Genomic DNA, 18,751 nt, shown 5'->3' on the forward strand with positions numbered 1-18,751 from the left:
AAGCGGCACGATCGACCGGCTGTAAGACCAATCCGCAGCTGGCGGAGTACGTGCCTAGCCAATAGGCTGTCGGCGCCGCGGGGCGGGGGGTGGGTGCTGCGGGGCGGGGCGGCAGGGTCGGGGCGCGCGCGCGGGGCCGGTCCCGCCGCCCGCCGTGAGGGGGAGCGGAATCTCCCGCCATTTTTCAACCGTCCCGCCCGGGCCCCTCCGGGTCTCACCATGGCGCCGTTACTCGGCCGTAAGCCGTTCCCGCTGGCTAAGCCATTGCCGCCGGGGGAGCCGGGTGAACTGTTCGTCATCCCCCACACGCAGGAGGCCTTCCGCACCCGCGAGTATCCGCTACACCGGGGCGCGGGGGGGCTAGGGCGGGTCCCGGGGCCGTGGAGCCGAACAAAGCGGTGGTGGGGTGGGGAGGAGAGCGCGGCGGGCACTGCCCTGGGCTCGGCGGGGTCGTTGTTCCCTGAGGAGTTCCGGAGCCTGTTCCAGGCGGGTGGGGGAAGTGGGACAGCAACTCCGCGGGGCTGGAGCGGGTGGGGAGCGGAGCTAACGGGGACCGGGGGCCGTCAAAGCGGGCTGTGAGAGCAATTAATGTACTCCTTGATCGGGTGCGGACATTGGGGTCCCGCGGGTCAGGACCACACTGGCACCGGAGGCTTCCGCATTTCTTGATTTCTAGACAATTAAACACCGGCAGGAGCTCTCGCTGTGTACATCCCAGGCTTTCGTTCTGAGCCTGTCTCTTCCCGAGGTGCTTTTGCATAAAAACCAATTCTTTAATTTTTTATTTTCTCTGCGTCTGACAGTCTTTGATCGCAGGAAGTGGCCGTATGCCAGGCTGGTGACTGACAGAGCTGCGCGGCAGCAGAGTTACTGACCAAGTCTGCAGCAGGGCTGAAGGGGCAGGACCTCGGCGCTGTAATGTGCAATCTTGATGCTTCAGAAGGCTGTGTTGGTGTTTGTGTTATGAAAATCAGGATCTGAGTGGAGAACTAAGGAAGGGCTCTAAGTGAGAGGGAATGCATGGATATAGGAAGGAGGTGTTGGCAATGTGGACGACAGAGGGGCTCCAGAACTTCCATAGCCCCTGTGTTGAAGAGTGTCTTTCTGCAGTGAGCAGAACAGGCATAGGAAGCCTCTAGGAAGGATTAGGTAGCCTTTGAAGAGGAAATGTATCTCTTGAGTGCGGGTAGGCATTGTTAATGCACTCAGCCCAGTAAAACAAGTTCGGTGGAGTGTTGGGAGACTTGCTTTTTAACTGTGTTTCAAATTAAAATATGCAGTCTGTGACACCAACCTGCTCTTTTGGTGTGTGCAAACTGAAAGTAGCTCAGTCATCCACCTGACCAGGCAGTTCTTTCTTTTTCCCTGTGAGGAGTGATCAGTGATCAAAAAGACGAGTTTAAGCCTAAATACTACTTTTATAGAAGAGGACATGGCTTTAAGGGCCATCTGCCTTGTCAGAATAGCACAGGGGAGTTCTGGGGCTCCTTCTCAGAGCACCATTTTGTTGGGTGGCTCTTGTGGATCTAGCAAGTGGGTGGAGGACATGTTTCTGCAAACACTTGAGTGGTATTAAAATTAAGGGAGGAAAACAGATAGTTTCTCATCCTGAGAGGGGAGGGATTTAGCTGTAGGGTTAGAAGGAAAGAAGAAACCAAGGCAAGCACTGAGGTTCTGGAGAGGCTCTTTTCTTGGAGGAAGTATTTCATGGGGTGCTGTGGGAGGCAGCCTAGCATGTTCTAGAAAGTTCATCTTGGCAGACAGTCATCATGAGGCTAAAAAGAGAAACCAAGCAATGTTGGGTTTCTGCTTTGCCTTGTTGACGGTGTATAATATATGCTAGGCCAAAAGTGGAACAGAAAATTGCAAATGAGCCAGTGAGCTGGAGGGAGATGTTACCAAGGAAGACTTGGAGGGCTTTTTTGGTCACTTCCATTTATCCTAGAGGAGTGGCTCTGGAAGATGGGAGAGCCTATTAAGAGTGTGCCAGGAGGTACCTGAGTTTTCACCCAGTGTTATTTATGCCAAGACCTGACAGAATGTATTCTCCTGATTGTTTTCTATCTTGGAAAATTATTGATCAACTCTTCCCCTAAAGACTGTGTAAGTTCTTGTACTGCACAACTACAAGTGAGGCATTTGGAGGACATTGAAATTTCTTAAAGCTTTTTTTTTGTTGTTGTTAAGATTTGCAGCTGCAGCAGATTGGGTCACACAAAAAATGGAGACTGGTGGTGTGCATGAGGAGTGTGTGTTATGGAAGTGTTTGGTAGCAGTGGGAATGGAATAAGCTGGTCAGCGGAGTTCAGGCGTTTGTTTGGCCTCTTTTTCCTTTGTAGCTTTACATGGTTTCCTTTGACTGCCAAATCCTGCAGAAACCTTTTAAGAGAAGTCCTGCTGTGTAGAGCCCTTTGCATCCTGGCTAAGCCTCGTTCTGCTCCCCCTCATGGCAGGTCCTGCTAATCGTGTGGGTGTGGGGATGGCAGATCATGGGGCAGCCAGGGATAGACTCATCCCTGCAGGAGCTCAGTGGGGTCTGCTCTGAGCTACCTGAAGTGTCAGGAAAATGCTTTGCATGTGTATGGTGCTGTCACCAGTGCAGTGGGTGCTGAGTATTTGCAGTCTCCCAAAATACCCTGTCTGTACCCTGGTGAAAAGTCAGCTCAGCTGTGGGCATATGGGTCTGCTGCAGCATGGTTTGGAAAACTGCCGCTGGATCAGGAGATATGCTGGATTCAGAGAGCTCAGCTGGCCTGGGCTGTTTCAGCCAAAGCTTTTCCCCCAGCTTCCAGTGCGTGGTTTTGGGAAGCTGTATTGTCTCCACTCTGGATAAAAGCCTGCTGTCTTTCTTTAGTTCATACTTCTGTATGGTATCAGCACAGGGAAGAATAAGGGTAGGGCCAGGTTTGGCAAGTTAGAGGCTGCTGCTCGCATCCTCACATGTGATACTGGTCAGACAAACTCTGCCTGGAAAGTGGCAGCACCAAGACACTGTGTCATGCTCTCCAATTGCAAGAAGAACTTGGCCTCCAGGGAGTAGCACGTTATAAATGTACCCACATTTCTGGGAAGTTTACCTTCTTGGCTAGTCTAAGTGCAAACAATTCAGATGGAGTACAACTTTTTTGAAGTTGATATTAGTGCTCTCCCAGAAATTACTAACTGAGGAAAAAGTAAATGTTTTATTCTGTCAGCTGTTGTTTTGTGCAGTGGTTAGCTTGGTTACTTTTAAACATCTTTCTTTAAAAAGAAGTCCCTTTTTTCTACTGTAACTCTGTTTGTACTTTAATTTCAACATCTTTCAGCATTGGGTGATCTGCAGTGGAATGCAAATAGATGTGATATATTAACAGCTACACAGTGGATAGTCAGCTGTTTCATTCAATATACATGTTATTTGTAGCTTTTTGGGCAGTGTTCACAAGTAGCTTGTGTCCAGGATTTTTTTATTTATTCCTGTGTTGGGAATTTTTGGCAGTGGAGGCTCGAGGTGGGTTGATTATGGTATGCCAGGGGCATGATGACTTGCACTCCTGGATCAGACTTGCTGAACAATCTGAAATTTCCTGGGTTTGTTTCCAGTCTTAGTGGAAAAGACAAGCAGCGTATATGTAGTGGAAAGTTTGACCTACAGCAAACTTTGCAGAAACATCCTCCTGCATTTTGGTTTGTGCTGGCCCCAAGAATTCAAAGCAGGACCTGACCTGGAGCTCTTGGCAGAGCACAAAGGCAGGGTCAGCACTGTGGGACAAGTCTGGAGCCCTGGGTAAGGAGTGTGTCCCAGGGTCAGTGTTAGATGAGCTGACCAGCTGGAGGTGGAATTAAATTGCGTGGAAGAGGCAGATCTGAGCTGAACAGGGAATGACCCTGTCTGTGACTTCTAAATTCCAGGCTTGTCTGGGAAATGTGAGGCCTGATATGGTGAGGTTAAGCCTGTTCTCATAGGTGTGTACAAGGAGTGGAGCATTCATACAGAAAAGTCTCTTGGATCTCCCTAATGATATGGGAAATTATGTTAGGGAAAAAATGGGTCATTCAGTTATTCCCCAGATACAGAGAAGGAAACCAAGGGGAGAATGCAGAGGGATTGCTGGCTGAAACTGAAGATGGCTGCTGCTCCTGCATTTAAGCTCCTGTCTGCTGTGATGATTGGATTTGGTTTTAAGTCTGTTCTTAGTGGGAAAGGCACAGGAATAAATAGCATTATGATTGCAACTTAGTCATTATTAAAGTCATTATTGAATCATAGAATCTCAGAATTTTTTGGGTTGGAAGGGATCTTAAAGTTCATCTTGTTCTACTCCCTGGTGTGGGCAGAGATACCTTTCACTAGACCAGGTTGCTCCAAGACCTGTCCAACGTGGCCCCAGGGATGGGGCAGCCATAGCTACTCTGGGCAACCTGTTCCAGTCCCAAGTTGCTGTAAATTCAAAGAGGATTCCTGGTTTCTTGTTTGATTTCATTTTTTATTGTATTTTTTTCTCTCCTAGCTCAGTATCACTACAGCAGGCATCGCAGTGGCACTCCTGGGCTGGTCAGTGAGGCTTTGCAGATCAGCTGTGATTTTTTACTTGCCTCTGCTCCAGGACAATAATCACACTTCCTGCCCCTGAACCACAGAACCTCCTTTTTCTGTGAAAAATTTAGTGTATTTTAAACCCCAAGGAGGGTAAGAATGGACCAGATGGTTGGAATCATAGTGGGGTGATGACTTGTCAGTTCTTTTCTTCTGCTGCGGAGCAGGAGACTACACAAGCAGGACAAGCTGGGAGACCATGGGGTTTCTGTTGGAGTTTGCAGTATGCGTCAGGAGAAGAGAGTACTGTGTCAGACTCTTCTGGAGTTGACTCTCTTCCTGGTTAATATCCTTGCATTGATTATGAGGCAAGATTGCTGTGTCTGCAAGTTACCTGTACATCAACACCCATAATGCAGCTGCTGTACCTTATTATGCTTTACCTTGGGGCTGTGAGGAAACATTTAAGGAAATTTGCTTTGCTGGAGTTGTAATTCCTAAAAGGAATCTTAAAAAAGAAATAGGTTGGTCACACTACAATGTTCTTGAATGGCAAAAGGTGTGAGACACACTGAGTGCTTTGCTGTGGCTGGTGGCTCTACCTGTGTAAGAGCATAGAGCAATCTGCTGTTCCCACAAGACTCTGTGAATCGGTGCTGGTGCAGCAGTGGGCTGAGCTGTGGCTGTACCCAGTGTGTCTTATGCTTCATGCTGGCTTTGCAACTGGAGGGCATATGCAGGAGAAGCAAAAGGTGCTTTTCTTGCTTCTCTTAGAATTTCTCCTCATAACTTCCCATTAGAAGGCATGTGGCATTGATCACAGGGCAATTGGTGTGGATTTACACCACATTGGTAATTGTGCCTATGCATCTTCTGTCCATAGTGAGTGTGAAGTAGCTGCTCTCTGTTTACCCTGACTATTAATTACGACTCAGGTGGAGCAGGGAGAGCAGCCAAAGATGCTCACAGCAGAGTAATTATTGCTTTGTGCACCCCGATGGCTTGCCCAGGCACCCTTTAATCATGTAATTCCACCTGGAATAACATAACCTTGAGGCAGGTTGTGACACAGGAGTGTCAGCACCTGAAGTGAGCCAACAAGAAAGACTGGGACTTTTTACAAGAGCATAAAGTGACAGGACAAGTCACAAGTGGGAATGGTTTCAAATTAAATTGGGTAGGTTTGGGTTAGATATTAGGAAGTAGTTCTTTGCTGTGTGGATGGTGAGCTCCTGGCATAGGTTGTCCAGAGAAGCTGTGGAAGTGTTCAAGGCCAGGTTGGACAGGGCTTGAAGCAGCCTAGTCTATTCCCTGCCCATGACAGGAGGGTAGAGCAAGATCAACTTTGGTGTCCCTTCTGACCCAAGCCATTCTGAGATTCTGTGATTCCATGAAGGAGGTGATGTAGTTGGTGAGAGAGCTCCTCATGTTGGAATGCAGAAGGCTGGTATTGTTGGAAACCAAAGGAAAAAATGGCCTTTCTAGGGGTTTCAGTTTCAAATGGTTTAGTTGTTGTTTTTTTCTTTTGTCAAAAGATTGGTGGTGATGGGTGGCCTGGTAATTTGCGTCTGGATTTTGTAACACCACCATAAGGCATTAATAGTAGCAGTGCCACAGTTATTGCCAGGAATTTAGCAGCAGTCCATGCTGTACTTCCTGCATGTGCCTGTGACATTGATTGTGCTGTTTTCCAGTGTATCGGACTGGAAAAGCTGAAAAGTAAGTTAACAATGCTGTGAAGCCTTCAGCCATCTGTCTTCCCCTTGTGCAATGCACTGAGGTGGTGTGGAACCTTCTGTGCCAGGATAAGCAGGATAGGCATTTTGGCCTCAGAAAGCACCAGCACATTTGATTTAGCTTAGCATCCTCATGGTATTCACAGAGTCAGGCTGTGAGGCTCTCCTTAGCCTTTGTACACTCCAGTCATAAGAGTTTAATTAGATTTTACTGTTTTGTGCTATGGTGATTGTGGTTTCCACTGCATAAATCCTGTTTTCCTGAGCTGCCACTCCTACAGAGAGTACGAAGCACGTTTAGAGCGATACAGCGAGCGGATCTGGACGTGCAAGAGCACAGGAAGCAGTCAGCTGACACACAAAGAGGCTTGGGAGGAGGAGCAGGAGGTTGCTGAGCTGTAAGTACTGGTGGAGATGTGAGTTTGTGCCTGTCTTTAGGTGTTGGGGTGTAAGAGTGGGCTTGGGAAAGTGTGGCTAGTTTGTGAGGTGAGGTAAGGAGCACTAAGGATTCTGGAGTTAAAAGCAAATGAAGTCCAAATTTTAAACCATCACTAACACAATTTGGTAATTTACTTATTTAGTGTTGTATCTTGGTATTACTTGAACCAAAATAGTTCAGCATATGGCATTTGGCATATTTTAAAGCACCTGGAGTGCTTGGAGTACTTTAGAGGGCAAAATAACAGATCTCGAACAATGTACAGTCAAAGTAGAATAAAAGGAGTCAGTTGAAGTGTTTGAGATCAGCCAGGTCTGCACCTGTAATTACTTTCTCCAGATCTGCATTAGAGTTGTTGCACTAATTAAAAAAAAAAAGTTGTAGTGAGATTTTGGGGAATCTACTCTACTTGAAACTACGAGAGTCCTTGTTCTGTGCAAATTGTGTTCCTCTGGACTGCTGTGGCCCTGACTTTTTCCTCTAGCCCACAGGAATCCTTGGATGAGATCCAGCATTGCCCTTGTCATAAAAGTGTATTTTCTGTAAAGGTGCAAGTCCTTGTCTCAACCAACACATATAACTTACTGTGTGATTACCAAATCATAGGAATTATGCCAAACAAGTGATGTATTTCTCCATTCTGTTAACTTATGACTTGGACTTCTGTGACTTTTTTTCCCCTGGGTGTAAACTGTGGACAATGTCAGTGGTACCACCTAAGAGGTGGAATTTTCTGCTGCCTCTCTTCATGTTTCTGATCCATTGGCAAAGAGTTCGCAGCCTTCTCCTAAGGAGAAATCCACCATCATTTGTGGTTAATCACAATCTTAAAGCCAACAGATAAGAAGCCCATTTGCTAGTAGTCCTAATTTCTTTGAGGGGTGATACACTACTGCCTTCAGGCTTTGCTCCCTAGTGTTCTTGTTTGAGAGGGCAGGGGAAGTGCAGAGGCAGCTCCATAAACTTAAAATCCTGAGTCAAAACTCAGTGGTCTGCTGCTACTTTCTTTTGGTTGTCCGTATTGGATTGATTGACCACTTCTGGAAACATTAAGAAATGTCAGTGAAATAGAAACGGGAGATTTCTCAAATTTCTCAATAGCAAATTTAGCTCTCTAATATGGAGTGGGGGGGTGGGGTGTGGGAAGATTCTGTGAAATGAGATTTTGGTCTTGTCTCTTTGAAACGGGATGAAAAGCTTCCCAGGTAGTTTGTCTGCTTTAATACCTGACACTAAGCTGGATAAAAAAGTTCATTTAGACAGGTTGCTAAAGGGATATATTTGCTTATGGCAGTTGTAACACAGCACATATAGAGAAGGGTTCTCAGCCACGGATCCTGGAGTCTGGGAAGATGAAAGTGCTTTGGAAAAATGGAGTATTTTTTTCCTCCTCATGGTAACTTGAAACGGACTTTACTTCTTAGCCAGAAGTCTTTGTGCAACATATGCCTTAGTGGCCCTGCCAAGTTCCTGAGGTCAAATTTTAGAAGAGAAAGAAGGGAAGTTAATGTCACAGTCCTTTTGTTTCTTTGAATGAAAAAGTTTGAAACATGTGAAACATGCAAGATAATATGATTGTGTAAACCTGCCCCTGTCTTTACTGCACTGGCAGCCTGTTGGGGGAGAAGGAAATACTAAATCTTTATCAGAATCATGTTACTGGAAATAAGCATTTTAAAATAACAAGCCACAGGATAATTGCATCATCTTGATCTGTATTAAATATCTAATAGAGAAATAGTAATAACCATAATGAAAGGGTTCATGTTGCTGCTCTTCCTGAGTGTTTACTGTATTCCTTCTGGGAAGAACCAGGACAATTGGGGTTTTCATGCCAACTAACACCTAGGGATGGGAGGGGAGCAAAAAGCCCTTGGATGTTTGCATGCTAATGGAGCATCTGCTTCATTGTAGCTGTTAACAGGAATTCCTGGAATTGGGAAATATGAGGATACTTTGCATTTGGGCTTTTATTCCCTTGAATAATGAAAACTTCTGTGCTTACTCAGCTTAAAGGAAGAGTTTCCTATCTGGTATGAGAAACTGGTCCTGGAAATAGTCCACCACAACACTGTGTCATTGGAAAAGTTGGTGGATGCAGCTTGGTTGGAGATCATGACGAAATTCGCAGTGGGTGAAGAGTGTGACTTTGAGGTAAGGATATGTTTTCTGTTTTATCCTGTGCTTCTGCATAGGGCTAATTCCAGATAGCTAAAGATAGGAGACAGGAAGAATATGTTAGCCACTCAAGTTATTAGAAGGATGTGAAAATTTATTCTCTATTGAATCCCAGTGACAGCACCTGCTTTTGGATGGAAAATGGTTCTGTAAGCCATACTTCTGGTGAAAGGTGTCCCTGTCCATGTCAGGGATTTGGAATTGGGTGGTTTTTAGGGGCCCTCCAACTGAAACCATTCCAGGATCCTGGAATAATAGCAAGCGAAAAATAACATATATATGTGTGTGTGCATGGGAAACAGATAAAATTTTTATATTGCTTTAATAAGTGATGATCTGTTTATATATAAATATATTATTTAATTAGAAGAAATTAAAAATTATCATCTGTCATTATCTTTTCACTTGACACATTGCCAGAAGGAGCAGTAGTCTGAAACAAATGGGGCCTGAAGTCAAAGCTTAAAAATCTCTAAAAAGACCCTAAAGATTTGAAAATTCCCTCCAAAACTGGGAATGTTAATGAAAACTCCAACTTTTTGAAAATGGGGAGGAGTTAACGAGTTAACCTTGTATGTAGACAAAGTTTAAGACATAGTCTCTAAACTGGAGTTGCTGAGAACACACTTGCACCTTGTGCATATACTGTATCCTTAGGCTGAGAAAGCAGCATTGGAAAATACTGTGGGTTTTGAGTTTTGCTTTTAGGCCATCTTAGCTGCAATTTTTCCTTTCCTCATAGTATTAAAGCCTGTTAACTCACCTGTCTTGTTCAAGTTCAGTCTTCACTAATATTTCTATGCAGGTTGGTAAGGAGAAAATGTTGCCTGTAAAAGTTGTGAAAATGCATCCCCTGGAGAAAGTTGACGAAGAGGCCTCAGAAAAAAAATCTGACGGAGCTTGTGATTCTCCATCCAGTGACAAGGAAAACTCTGGCCAGGCAGCCCAGGACAACCAGAAGGAAGCGATGCTGAAGGAGGATGACAGCAGGAGGGATAGTATGAGTAAGTAGAGAGACAGCATGGCAGTAGATAGCACCTGGCAGTGAGTGTTGGAGTTTGCTCAGTGATCAAATTTACATCTTGGTGCTGGCCTGTGCATGTCCAAACAAGTGTTATAGGGTGAAAATCCTTGTTGGTCCTTGTTAGCGGTGAATTTTTGGGGCATCAGTGCTGTTGGCTTTCAGCTGCTTTTGCCTGATTTAAAGCAGAAAATGTGCTGTGATTCTAAGGTGTAATACCAAAAGCAATGCATGTAATGTATAAACGTCTAAAGTGTTATTTTTAAAAAAATGAGGGGAACAGCAAAGGTTTGTTCAGAATTATGAAGTTCTGCTGCAGTGTTCATCCTCAGAGGAAATCTCCCTGGTTCTAAAGTGTGTTATTGTGGAGTCAGAGACGAGCTCTAGTTCTCTTTGTCCCTGGTTGTTATAAAAACTAAGTGAGTTTTATTAATTTTTAGTTTATTCTCTTTCCAATTTTCATAAGTTGAGACTAAATATTTTTTTTTCCCTATCAGTTTGAAGTAAAGCATCCTTTAAAACCTTGTTCCTCTTTCATGTGCTCTTCCTTGGTGCAGAGATAGCTAGTGCTGTCCAAGGCTTTTCTTGACTCTGTAAAAACCCGAACAAACAAAAAAACCCACCAAAAAAAAAAACAACAGAAAACCAACCACCCGAAGAAAAACATTGAGTTTGTCCTTTGTCCTGTGCAACTTCTTAATATGGAATTATAAGATTCTTTAAAACAGATTACAAAAAGTGTTTTCAAGCAAACCAACCCCAATCCCACAACATAGTTCTAACCTGGAGAGATTTATTTTCAGGTCTCATAAATGAATAAACTGTTGGCATTTGTAAATAATGACTCCAGCATTCAGGAAAATTGTGTAATCTACTCCAATGTGGGGAAGAGAAAACTTTGAAAATAGCCCAGTAAGAAAATAGCAGTCAAGAGTGCAAAAGAAGTCGTACCAAGGTCTAGTCCTGAGCTTAAAAATTGTCAGCTCTTTTTGATGTGTACTGTTATGAGCTGTTCTGATTTCATTGCAGTGTTCTGTATAATCAGGAAGCAAAAAAAGGTGTTTCAGAAACAATCTGGCCTTATACACATCATTGGAAGCAGGAGTCGTGCTTGGAGAGGGACTAATTATGCTTTATTTATTTATACATGTATTTTTTTAATTGAGTGATGATTCTCTTAAGATGCCACATAAGAGGCATGAAAAGTACCTTTTACTTCAAAAATGCTCAGTGATCAAATTTATGGCAGCAGTTTTGGATCTGGATGTTTAAAAAAAATTTACCATGATCCTTGGGGCATTAGTGTGTGGTGTTCCAGCAGCTGTGGGCATCACCAGTGCAGCACTCTAAGATCAGATACTGCAGGAATGAGGGTTCCTGCTCATGTTTCAGTCCCTGACTCAGTTGGTTCTGGCCTGTATGTAGTCACCTCTGGAAGCTGGGACTGTCCTCCCCTTCCTGGAAAAGATGAACCTCAACATTTCCCAGCTCAAGATGCTGGCAGAGTCATAACCTAAACAGTAAACATGCATTTTTAAATTTATTTTCCTTGTACATATGCTGTTACTAAAAGGCTATTTTATTGCTAATACTTTTATATTCTGAGTTAGAACATAGGCTTATAGTAACATCATTGAAACAAATTTATCCAGAGCGTGTTAATATAATTGTAGCAGTTCTTACGGTTACACAGCAGACTACAGAAGTAGGAAATGTTGAGTTGCTTCCACAGAGGCTGGGGTTTCCCAGTGACACTTACCTGGACTTTTTCTTTCTAGTAATGTTCACATGTGGCCACTTGATGTGGGTTGAAGTCACTACACTAGAGTGAGTAACTGAAAGGAGAAACAAGCTCTCTATAACTGTGATGGAGGAACTGTGTGTGCATGTGTGCACAAGATAGGACAGAGCAAACTTTGGCAGTTCTATTAATACTTGTGTCAGACTTGCTGGTTTTGTTGGAGGAGAAATGGGGCAGAGGAAGATAGATAGATAGTTTCAGCCTCTCTGCTTAAGGGTTTACTGTTCTTCAGAAGCTAAAAATAAGGCATGATACCAGCTTTGTTGTATCATTTGTGTAGTCTGAAGTGACTTTATATTTTTAGTTGGTTAGGGAATGAACTCTGGAAAATCTGCAGGAGCAAGGAAAGGCTAGATTGTCTTGAAAATTGATGGTGAACTGCTTAAGGCTGGTTCTGTAGCTTGAGCTGGACTTGGAACCTGTACTGCTCTGGACAATCTGAAATAAAGTGAATACAGGAGACAACACAATATGGGTGCTTTAGAAACACAGAATCAGCTGTGTTGGAACGGACCTTAAAGATGCTCTCATTCCAACTCCCCTGCTGTGGACAGGGACATCTTCCAGTAGACCATTTTCCTAAGAGCTTCATCCATGTGGCTTTGAACTCTTCCAGGGATAAATGTATGTTCTATTACAATAGAATGCAACAACAAATGATGTTGGCTTTTTTTAAATTAACTTCAGGATGGAATAGATAGTAATTTCTTCTTCCTCACCCAAATATCCAGGTGCTGTTTGATGGAATTCTATATAGCCATCCCTATTTGTGGAATCTAGACAGTAAATCACAAAAGAAGAGGTCACTTGGGTTTATACCATGTTAGGTATAATGGTGCTGGATCTTCAGTGCTCTATTATGTGATTCTGAGATCTATATTCTTAAGTTTTATTTAGGTTTAACATCTACTTTTATTTTCCATATATTTGGTAGATTATTACCCTCATCCCTCATGCTTGTTTTTTGTTTTCTTTGAATCCTAGAAAGAAATTGTTGCCTGTGAGAGTGGTGAGCCCTTGGCACAGGTTGCCCAGAGTAGCTGTGGCTGCCTGGTTCCAAGACCAGGTTGGGCAGGGCTTGTAGCATGCTGGTCTAGTGGAAGGTGTCTCTGGCCTAGTGAAGGGAGGGTGGAATGAGATGAGCTTTAAAGCCCCTTCCATCTCAGACTATCCATGATTCTGTGGTAGCTACAAACACAAAAATATTTGGAGATTGCTTTCTTTTCTTAAGACAAAACCAAGTCAGTGATTCCTGCCATGGAACTTTTTCAAAGAAGGCATGGCATAGGCAGCTAGGGCTGTTGGAGTTCCCTTAGCAGGTTTACTGGTTGGGTTATATCTCCCCTTCATAAATCTTCCAGACATTTTCTGCCTTTGCTTAGGTGGTTGCAGCTTACTGTCTGCGGAGAGATTGGTTTAAATGAAGATGGTCCTTTGTACTCCTTGAAGATAGGTGTTACCTCTTTAGTTCAGAGCTGGCCTGTATCTTCTGGCTATTTCTAAAACCCAGTTTGGGTTATATTCCTAATGTTCTAGTTTAACCAAACACTGTACAGATATCAAGAAGTAGGATGCCCTGTCCAGTGGTGGTCTGGATTTTTTAACTTTTTTTTTTTTTTTTTAAAAACTGTAATAGTAAGACCATGTCTCACCTTCTTTATCAGATGATCGAGCACGTAGGTCTCCTCGAAAGCTTCCCACTTCGTTGAAGAAGGAAGAAAGGAAGTGGGTCCCACCTAAATTCCTGCCACACAAATATGATGTCAAACTGAAAAATGAAGATAAGGTGAGTGGTCTGCTTGAGTCCTATCTATTATAACATGAATATGCAAGTTTAATTAATCACTGCCATTGATTATACAGCACAATGTAGTACTTTTCTGCCAGAATCATGGCATTGGAAGCAGGACAGTTGTCTCTGAGGCTGACCAGCCTGCCTGTTTCTATCTGTAATTAGATTTTGTGCATGGAAACACTTGGTACCATACACACTGAGTCACAAAGGTTTATTGTGGTTGCTGTTAAGTGCCTCATCTGTGGTCTTGCAGTTCATGGGACCAGTGAAATCATGAGTGGCAGTTGTTGCTGTTGTCCTGACCAAGCTGCTCTGAGTTGTAGGTGGCAGTGCTTTGGGACGCTCTGGATAGCTGCAGCATTGGTCTGTGCTTTTTGTCTGCTCTTTGGTAATTTGACAAGTGAGGCAGTGCTGACATCAAAGAGTACCCTGTGCAGAGATGCTTCTTTGGTCTCAGGGAAAAAATCAAGTATGTATATGTAAAAGCTTTAAAGTCAGTAGCAAGCACGAGCTGCAGGAAGGCCAGAGATAAAACAGTGGGCTTTGGCAAAAAATCTGCATCATAAACTCATGGTTTCTACTGTTTTAGCTGTCTGATTCTCCTGCCAATCTCTGTATGTCTCAGTTCTGCAAATTCTGTTTGGTTTGGGTCTTTCTAAGACAGCTTTGAATGAGCAAAGAGTTTTTGGACATGAAGCAGTACAATGATCCTGGTTCTTTATGGGCACATGATCTGTATTTATAATGTGGTTAGAAGTTAATTATTAGCAGTGTGTCTTTTATCTCCAAGATCATCAGCAACGTTCCAGCAGATAGCTTAGTCCGTACAGAGCGTCCTCCCAACAAGGAGATCCTGAGGTACTTCATCCGTCACAATGCACTACGTGCTGGCACGTGTGAGAATGCCCCGTGGGTTGTGGAGGATGAGTTAGTGAAGAAGTACTCTCTCCCCAGTAAATTCAGTGACTTCTTGCTTGACCCACATAAGGTAAGAATTCCTAAAAGTACCTGCTTTGCTTTGCCACCCATTCCTTGAGTCTTCGCAGAGACCTCAGTGTGCTGGTTGGGTTTTAGAATCACAAAATCATTAGGGTTGAAAGCTCCCTAAGATCATCTAACTTGACTGTTACCCAGCACCACTGAGGCCACCACTAATCCATGTCCCCAAGTGCCAATTCCACATATCTGTTAAATCCAGAGAGAAGCAGAGCAGGAAAACCTACTCTTTTGAAGGTTGACCTTTTGAGACGTGGCATGGCTTGAACATCTGGAACAGTGGTCTGCTTTGAAAATTTGAGATGCAACCGCCTTTTAATTTTTCCAATGGTTTGCATTACTTGTCTACAAGTAAAGACATGATTTCCTGGTGTAAGAGAAATGGGAGAGCTGCAGTCTTTGTGTCAGGTATTGGGCCCAAGACCTGGATGCATGTGACTTCATGAGGCCTGGTTCATGTACAGGGCTGCATTGAGCAATGGCAGGTACTACAAATTTAGTACTGAATACATACTTAGCATGAATGGGTTCTTCCAGCCCTTAGGGCTAACCCGCCAAATATAATATTAACCAGCTAAATGCTATACTGTGAAATGTGCTGTTTTAAAATCCATCTTCTGGTGTAGAAAGCACTATTTTGTTCATTCAGTAAACTCACTTTTTCGTAGACTGTCAAGTGTTGTCATAAAACTAGAAGATCAATATTTGTTCAGGACAAGGGGCTATGACTTCAAACTCACACAGAGTAGGTTTAAATTAAATATTGGGGAAAAAATTCTTCCCTGTGGGGGTGGTGAGGCCCTGGCACAGGTTGCCTAGAGAAGCTGTGGCTGCCTCATCCCTGGAAGTGTCCAAGTCCAGCTTGAACAGGCCTTGAAGCAGCCTGGTCTAGTAGTAGGTGTCCATGCCTATGGCAGGGTTGGAACAAGATGATCTTTATGGTCCCTCCAAACCCAGGCCATTCTCTGACTCTGATTATGATTGCAGAAGCCTGTTACCCTTAATGCAGTGAGCAATTTCATTAGGAAAAAATATTTTTAAATGGGCAAAAATAATTGACAGAAAGAGATCTAGTTAACTTTATTTACCTTTCAATATTGATACAAAATCTTTCTTCTTTTAATTTTAGTATATGGCTCTCAATCCCTCAACCAAGAGGAGGAGCTCTCGGTCACCTGAAAGAAAACTTCCTAAGAAATCCAAAGCAGACGGATCTTCACTGGGACAGCCACTGAGTCCAACCCTGTGGTGTCATGTGCATTTGGAAAAATCTATAATTAGCTCTCCGCTGAAGGTGAAAAACTCTAAGAACTCAAATTGTCCTAAAGAGGGGCTGGAAGAGGTAATGAAAATTGTGTCACCTGCTAAACTTGGTTCTAACTTTCACATTCCAAAGAGTAGCCGACTAGGAAAGGGGAACAACAAATCCTTGGACAAAAAACAAAGAGGCAAAAGGGTTCTGAATGGGCAGAAGTCATCGGGGAAGGCAAAGTCTCCCAGGAAAGGTTTGAAGACCCCCAAGATGAAAATGAAACAAATGACACTTCTGGACATGGCTAAAGGTACCAGTAAGGTGTCCAGGGCTCCCAGGAATTCTGGAGGCACCCCTGGATCTTCCCGGAAACCCCAGAAACATCTGCCTCCTGCAGCGCTCCATCTCATTGCCTATTACAAAGAAAACAAAGACCGGGAAGACAAAAAAAGTGCTCTGTCCTGCATCATCTCTAAAACAGCTCGGCTGCTTTCCAATGAGGACCGTGCCCGTCTCCCTGAGGATTTGCGGGGTTTGGTACAAAAACGCTATGAGCTCCTGGAACACAGGAAGAGATGGGCCACCATGACTGAGGAACAGCGGAAGGAGTACATGAAGAAGAAAAGGGAAAAGCTGAAAGAGAAACTGAAGGAAAGAGCAAAGGAGCGGAAGGAGAAGGAGATGAAGGAAAAACTGGAAAAACAGAGGAGATTTGAGGACCAAGATCTGAAAGGGAAGACATTGCCTACTTTTAAACTGGTTGATACTCCAGAGGGACTTCCTAACACACTTTTTGGGGATGTAGCCATGGTGGTGGAGTTCCTGAGCTGTTACTCAGGGTTATTGATGCCAGATGCTCAGTATCCCATCACAGCAGTGTCCCTGATGGAAGCCCTTTGTGCAGAAAAAGGAGGCTTCCTGTACTTGAACAGAGTACTGGTCATCCTCTTGCAGACCCTGCTGCAGGATGAAATTGCTGAGGATTATGCTGAGCTGGGAATGAAACTTTCTGAAATCCCTCTTACTCTGCATTCCGCTTCAGAGTTGGTTCGCCTGTGCCTGCGAAAGTCAGATGTGCAAGAGGAAAGCGAGGTCTCAGATAATGTAGATGAAAGTAAGGATTCAGCAGCTTTCGAGGATAATGAGGTACAGGATGAGTTTTTGGAGAAACTGGAGACATCAGAGTTCTTTGAGCTGACTCCTGAAGAGAAATTGCGGATCCTTGGAGCGCTGTGTCACCGGATCCTAATGACGTACTCAGTGCAGGACCATGTGGAGGCCAAGCAGCAGGCCTCAGCTGAGCTGTGGAAAGAGCGCCTGGCTGTCCTGAAGGAGGAGAATGACAAGAAGAGGGCAGAGAAACAGAAGCGAAAAGAAATGGTGGCTAAAACCAAGGAGAATGGGAAAGAAGAGCATATGATGGGAAGAAATGAAAAGAAAAAACACGAAATTATGAAAATAGAGCACCGGGTGGAAATTGAAGCCGATGATATGATCAGTGCTGTGAAGAGCAGGCGCCTTCTTGCCATTCAAGCCAAGAAAGAGAGGGAGCAACAAGAAATACAAATGAGAGGTAAGAAAAATTACCTAGCGAGTAGAGTGTTTGTGTATTGTGGAATAACTTCATGGCAAAAATGACAGCCTGTTTTCAGAAGCATTGTCTGAATGCCTCTGAATGAAACCTAAATAAAACTTAAGAATATAGATCTCAGAATCACATAATAGAGCACTGAAGCTCCAGCACCATTATACCTACCATGGTATAAACCCAAGTGACCTCTTCTTTTGTGATTTACTGTCTGGATTCTACAAATAGAGATGGCTGTATGGAATTTAAGGGATTTGCTCACTGGAGATTTATAATTCATCTCTTGTGCTTCCTGTGGCAGCATAAACTTTGTAAATTTAAGAAAAAACAATACCTGCTTCTAGTTTTTTATTTGTGTGTGTCTTTAGATCAGTACCTTTCTAATTATGGCAGGCCTAGAGAGGTTGGACAACACAGTATCTGTTTTGGGAACAGAAAATAACCAAAAATTTGTCTTATGTCCAAACATCATCTGGTTCTTGGGTACAGAGGAGATATTTCCTGCCTAAAATCAATTCCTACTGCTGCTGCTGGCCCTGCTGCTGTTCCCATGGCCGGGTTGTTGCCAACAGTCCTTCTCTCATATCTGGATTTTGGCAATAAATCTCAGTTTAGTGTTTCTCACTTTAATGAATTAGTTATGGAGCTGTTTAAATATAAACTGTCCACTCAAATGTCTCTAAATCACAAGCTGCGACACCAGACCTTGTCTCTGTGTAAGTAGTGCTGCTTGAGGGGTATAGGTGTAAAGAGAGAACACTTCGGAATTACAGTGTAGGGGTTTTATTGGTTGTAAATGTGGATGCTGGGAGGCCGGAAGTTCGCCGTGTAGCTCATCTAGGTTGTTATTTTCCTTCTAAAACAAGTGAGGGATAAGCATCCCTCATATAGCCTGGCTTTTGCTCCTTAGCTGGAATGTGGGGTATCTGTTCTGGGAGACCAAGAATCACAGAATGGTTTGGATTGGAGAGGACCTAAAAGTTGATCATGGTCCACCCCCTCTTCATGGGCAAGGACACCTTCCAGTAGACCAGGTTGCCCCAAGTCCCATCCATCCTAGCCTGGCACAGGGTAGCCCAGAGGAGCTGTGGCTGCCCTGTCCTTGAAAGTGTCCAATGCCAGGCTAGACAGGGATTAGAGCAACCTGGTCTAGTGGAAGCTGTCCCTGACCATGGCAGGATTGGAAAAAGATGATTTTTAAGATGTCTTCCAACCCAAACCATTCCTTGATTCTGTGATAGGATGGTTTTTATCCAGGGTTTCTTCAGCCCTGTCCGTTTTTACACCTTGACTACTGTTTCTATATATATCTGTATGGGTTGTTTTGGTATTTTTTTTTTTTTTTTTTTAGAATGTTGGACAGAAAGTAAATGGAAGAGTGTATGGTTGTAAAGAATGTGTATTAAAATCCCCAATAAAATTGCTTTTT

General features: G+C 43.7%; 1 protein-coding gene across 4 annotated transcripts in view; it reads left to right on the forward strand.

Moving 5' to 3' along the window:
• The first annotated feature begins 105 nt into the window (after nucleotides 1-105).
• The window catches only part of BAZ1B (bromodomain adjacent to zinc finger domain 1B), a 44,779-nt gene continuing 26,133 nt past the window's right edge, over nucleotides 106-18,751 (forward strand). For 3 of the 4 annotated variants that reach the window (XM_059865884.1, XM_059865886.1, XM_059865883.1), the window contains exons 1-7: nucleotides 106-332; nucleotides 6,534-6,650; nucleotides 8,701-8,845; nucleotides 9,675-9,873; nucleotides 13,356-13,477; nucleotides 14,277-14,474; nucleotides 15,612-17,307. In XM_059865884.1, coding sequence (XP_059721867.1) covers nucleotides 220-332; nucleotides 6,534-6,650; nucleotides 8,701-8,845; nucleotides 9,675-9,873; nucleotides 13,356-13,477; nucleotides 14,277-14,474; nucleotides 15,612-17,307 — 2,590 coding nt within the window. In that variant the 5' untranslated portion in view covers nucleotides 106-219. The remainder of the gene's footprint in view (nucleotides 333-6,533; nucleotides 6,651-8,700; nucleotides 8,846-9,674; nucleotides 9,874-13,355; nucleotides 13,478-14,276; nucleotides 14,475-15,611; nucleotides 17,308-18,751) is intronic. The other variant, XM_059865885.1, reaches the window with a different exon arrangement.

The sequence above is a fragment of the Haemorhous mexicanus genome, chromosome 22, assembly GCF_027477595.1.
Source record: "Haemorhous mexicanus isolate bHaeMex1 chromosome 22, bHaeMex1.pri, whole genome shotgun sequence".
NCBI classification, from domain to species: Eukaryota; Metazoa; Chordata; class Aves; order Passeriformes; family Fringillidae; genus Haemorhous; species Haemorhous mexicanus.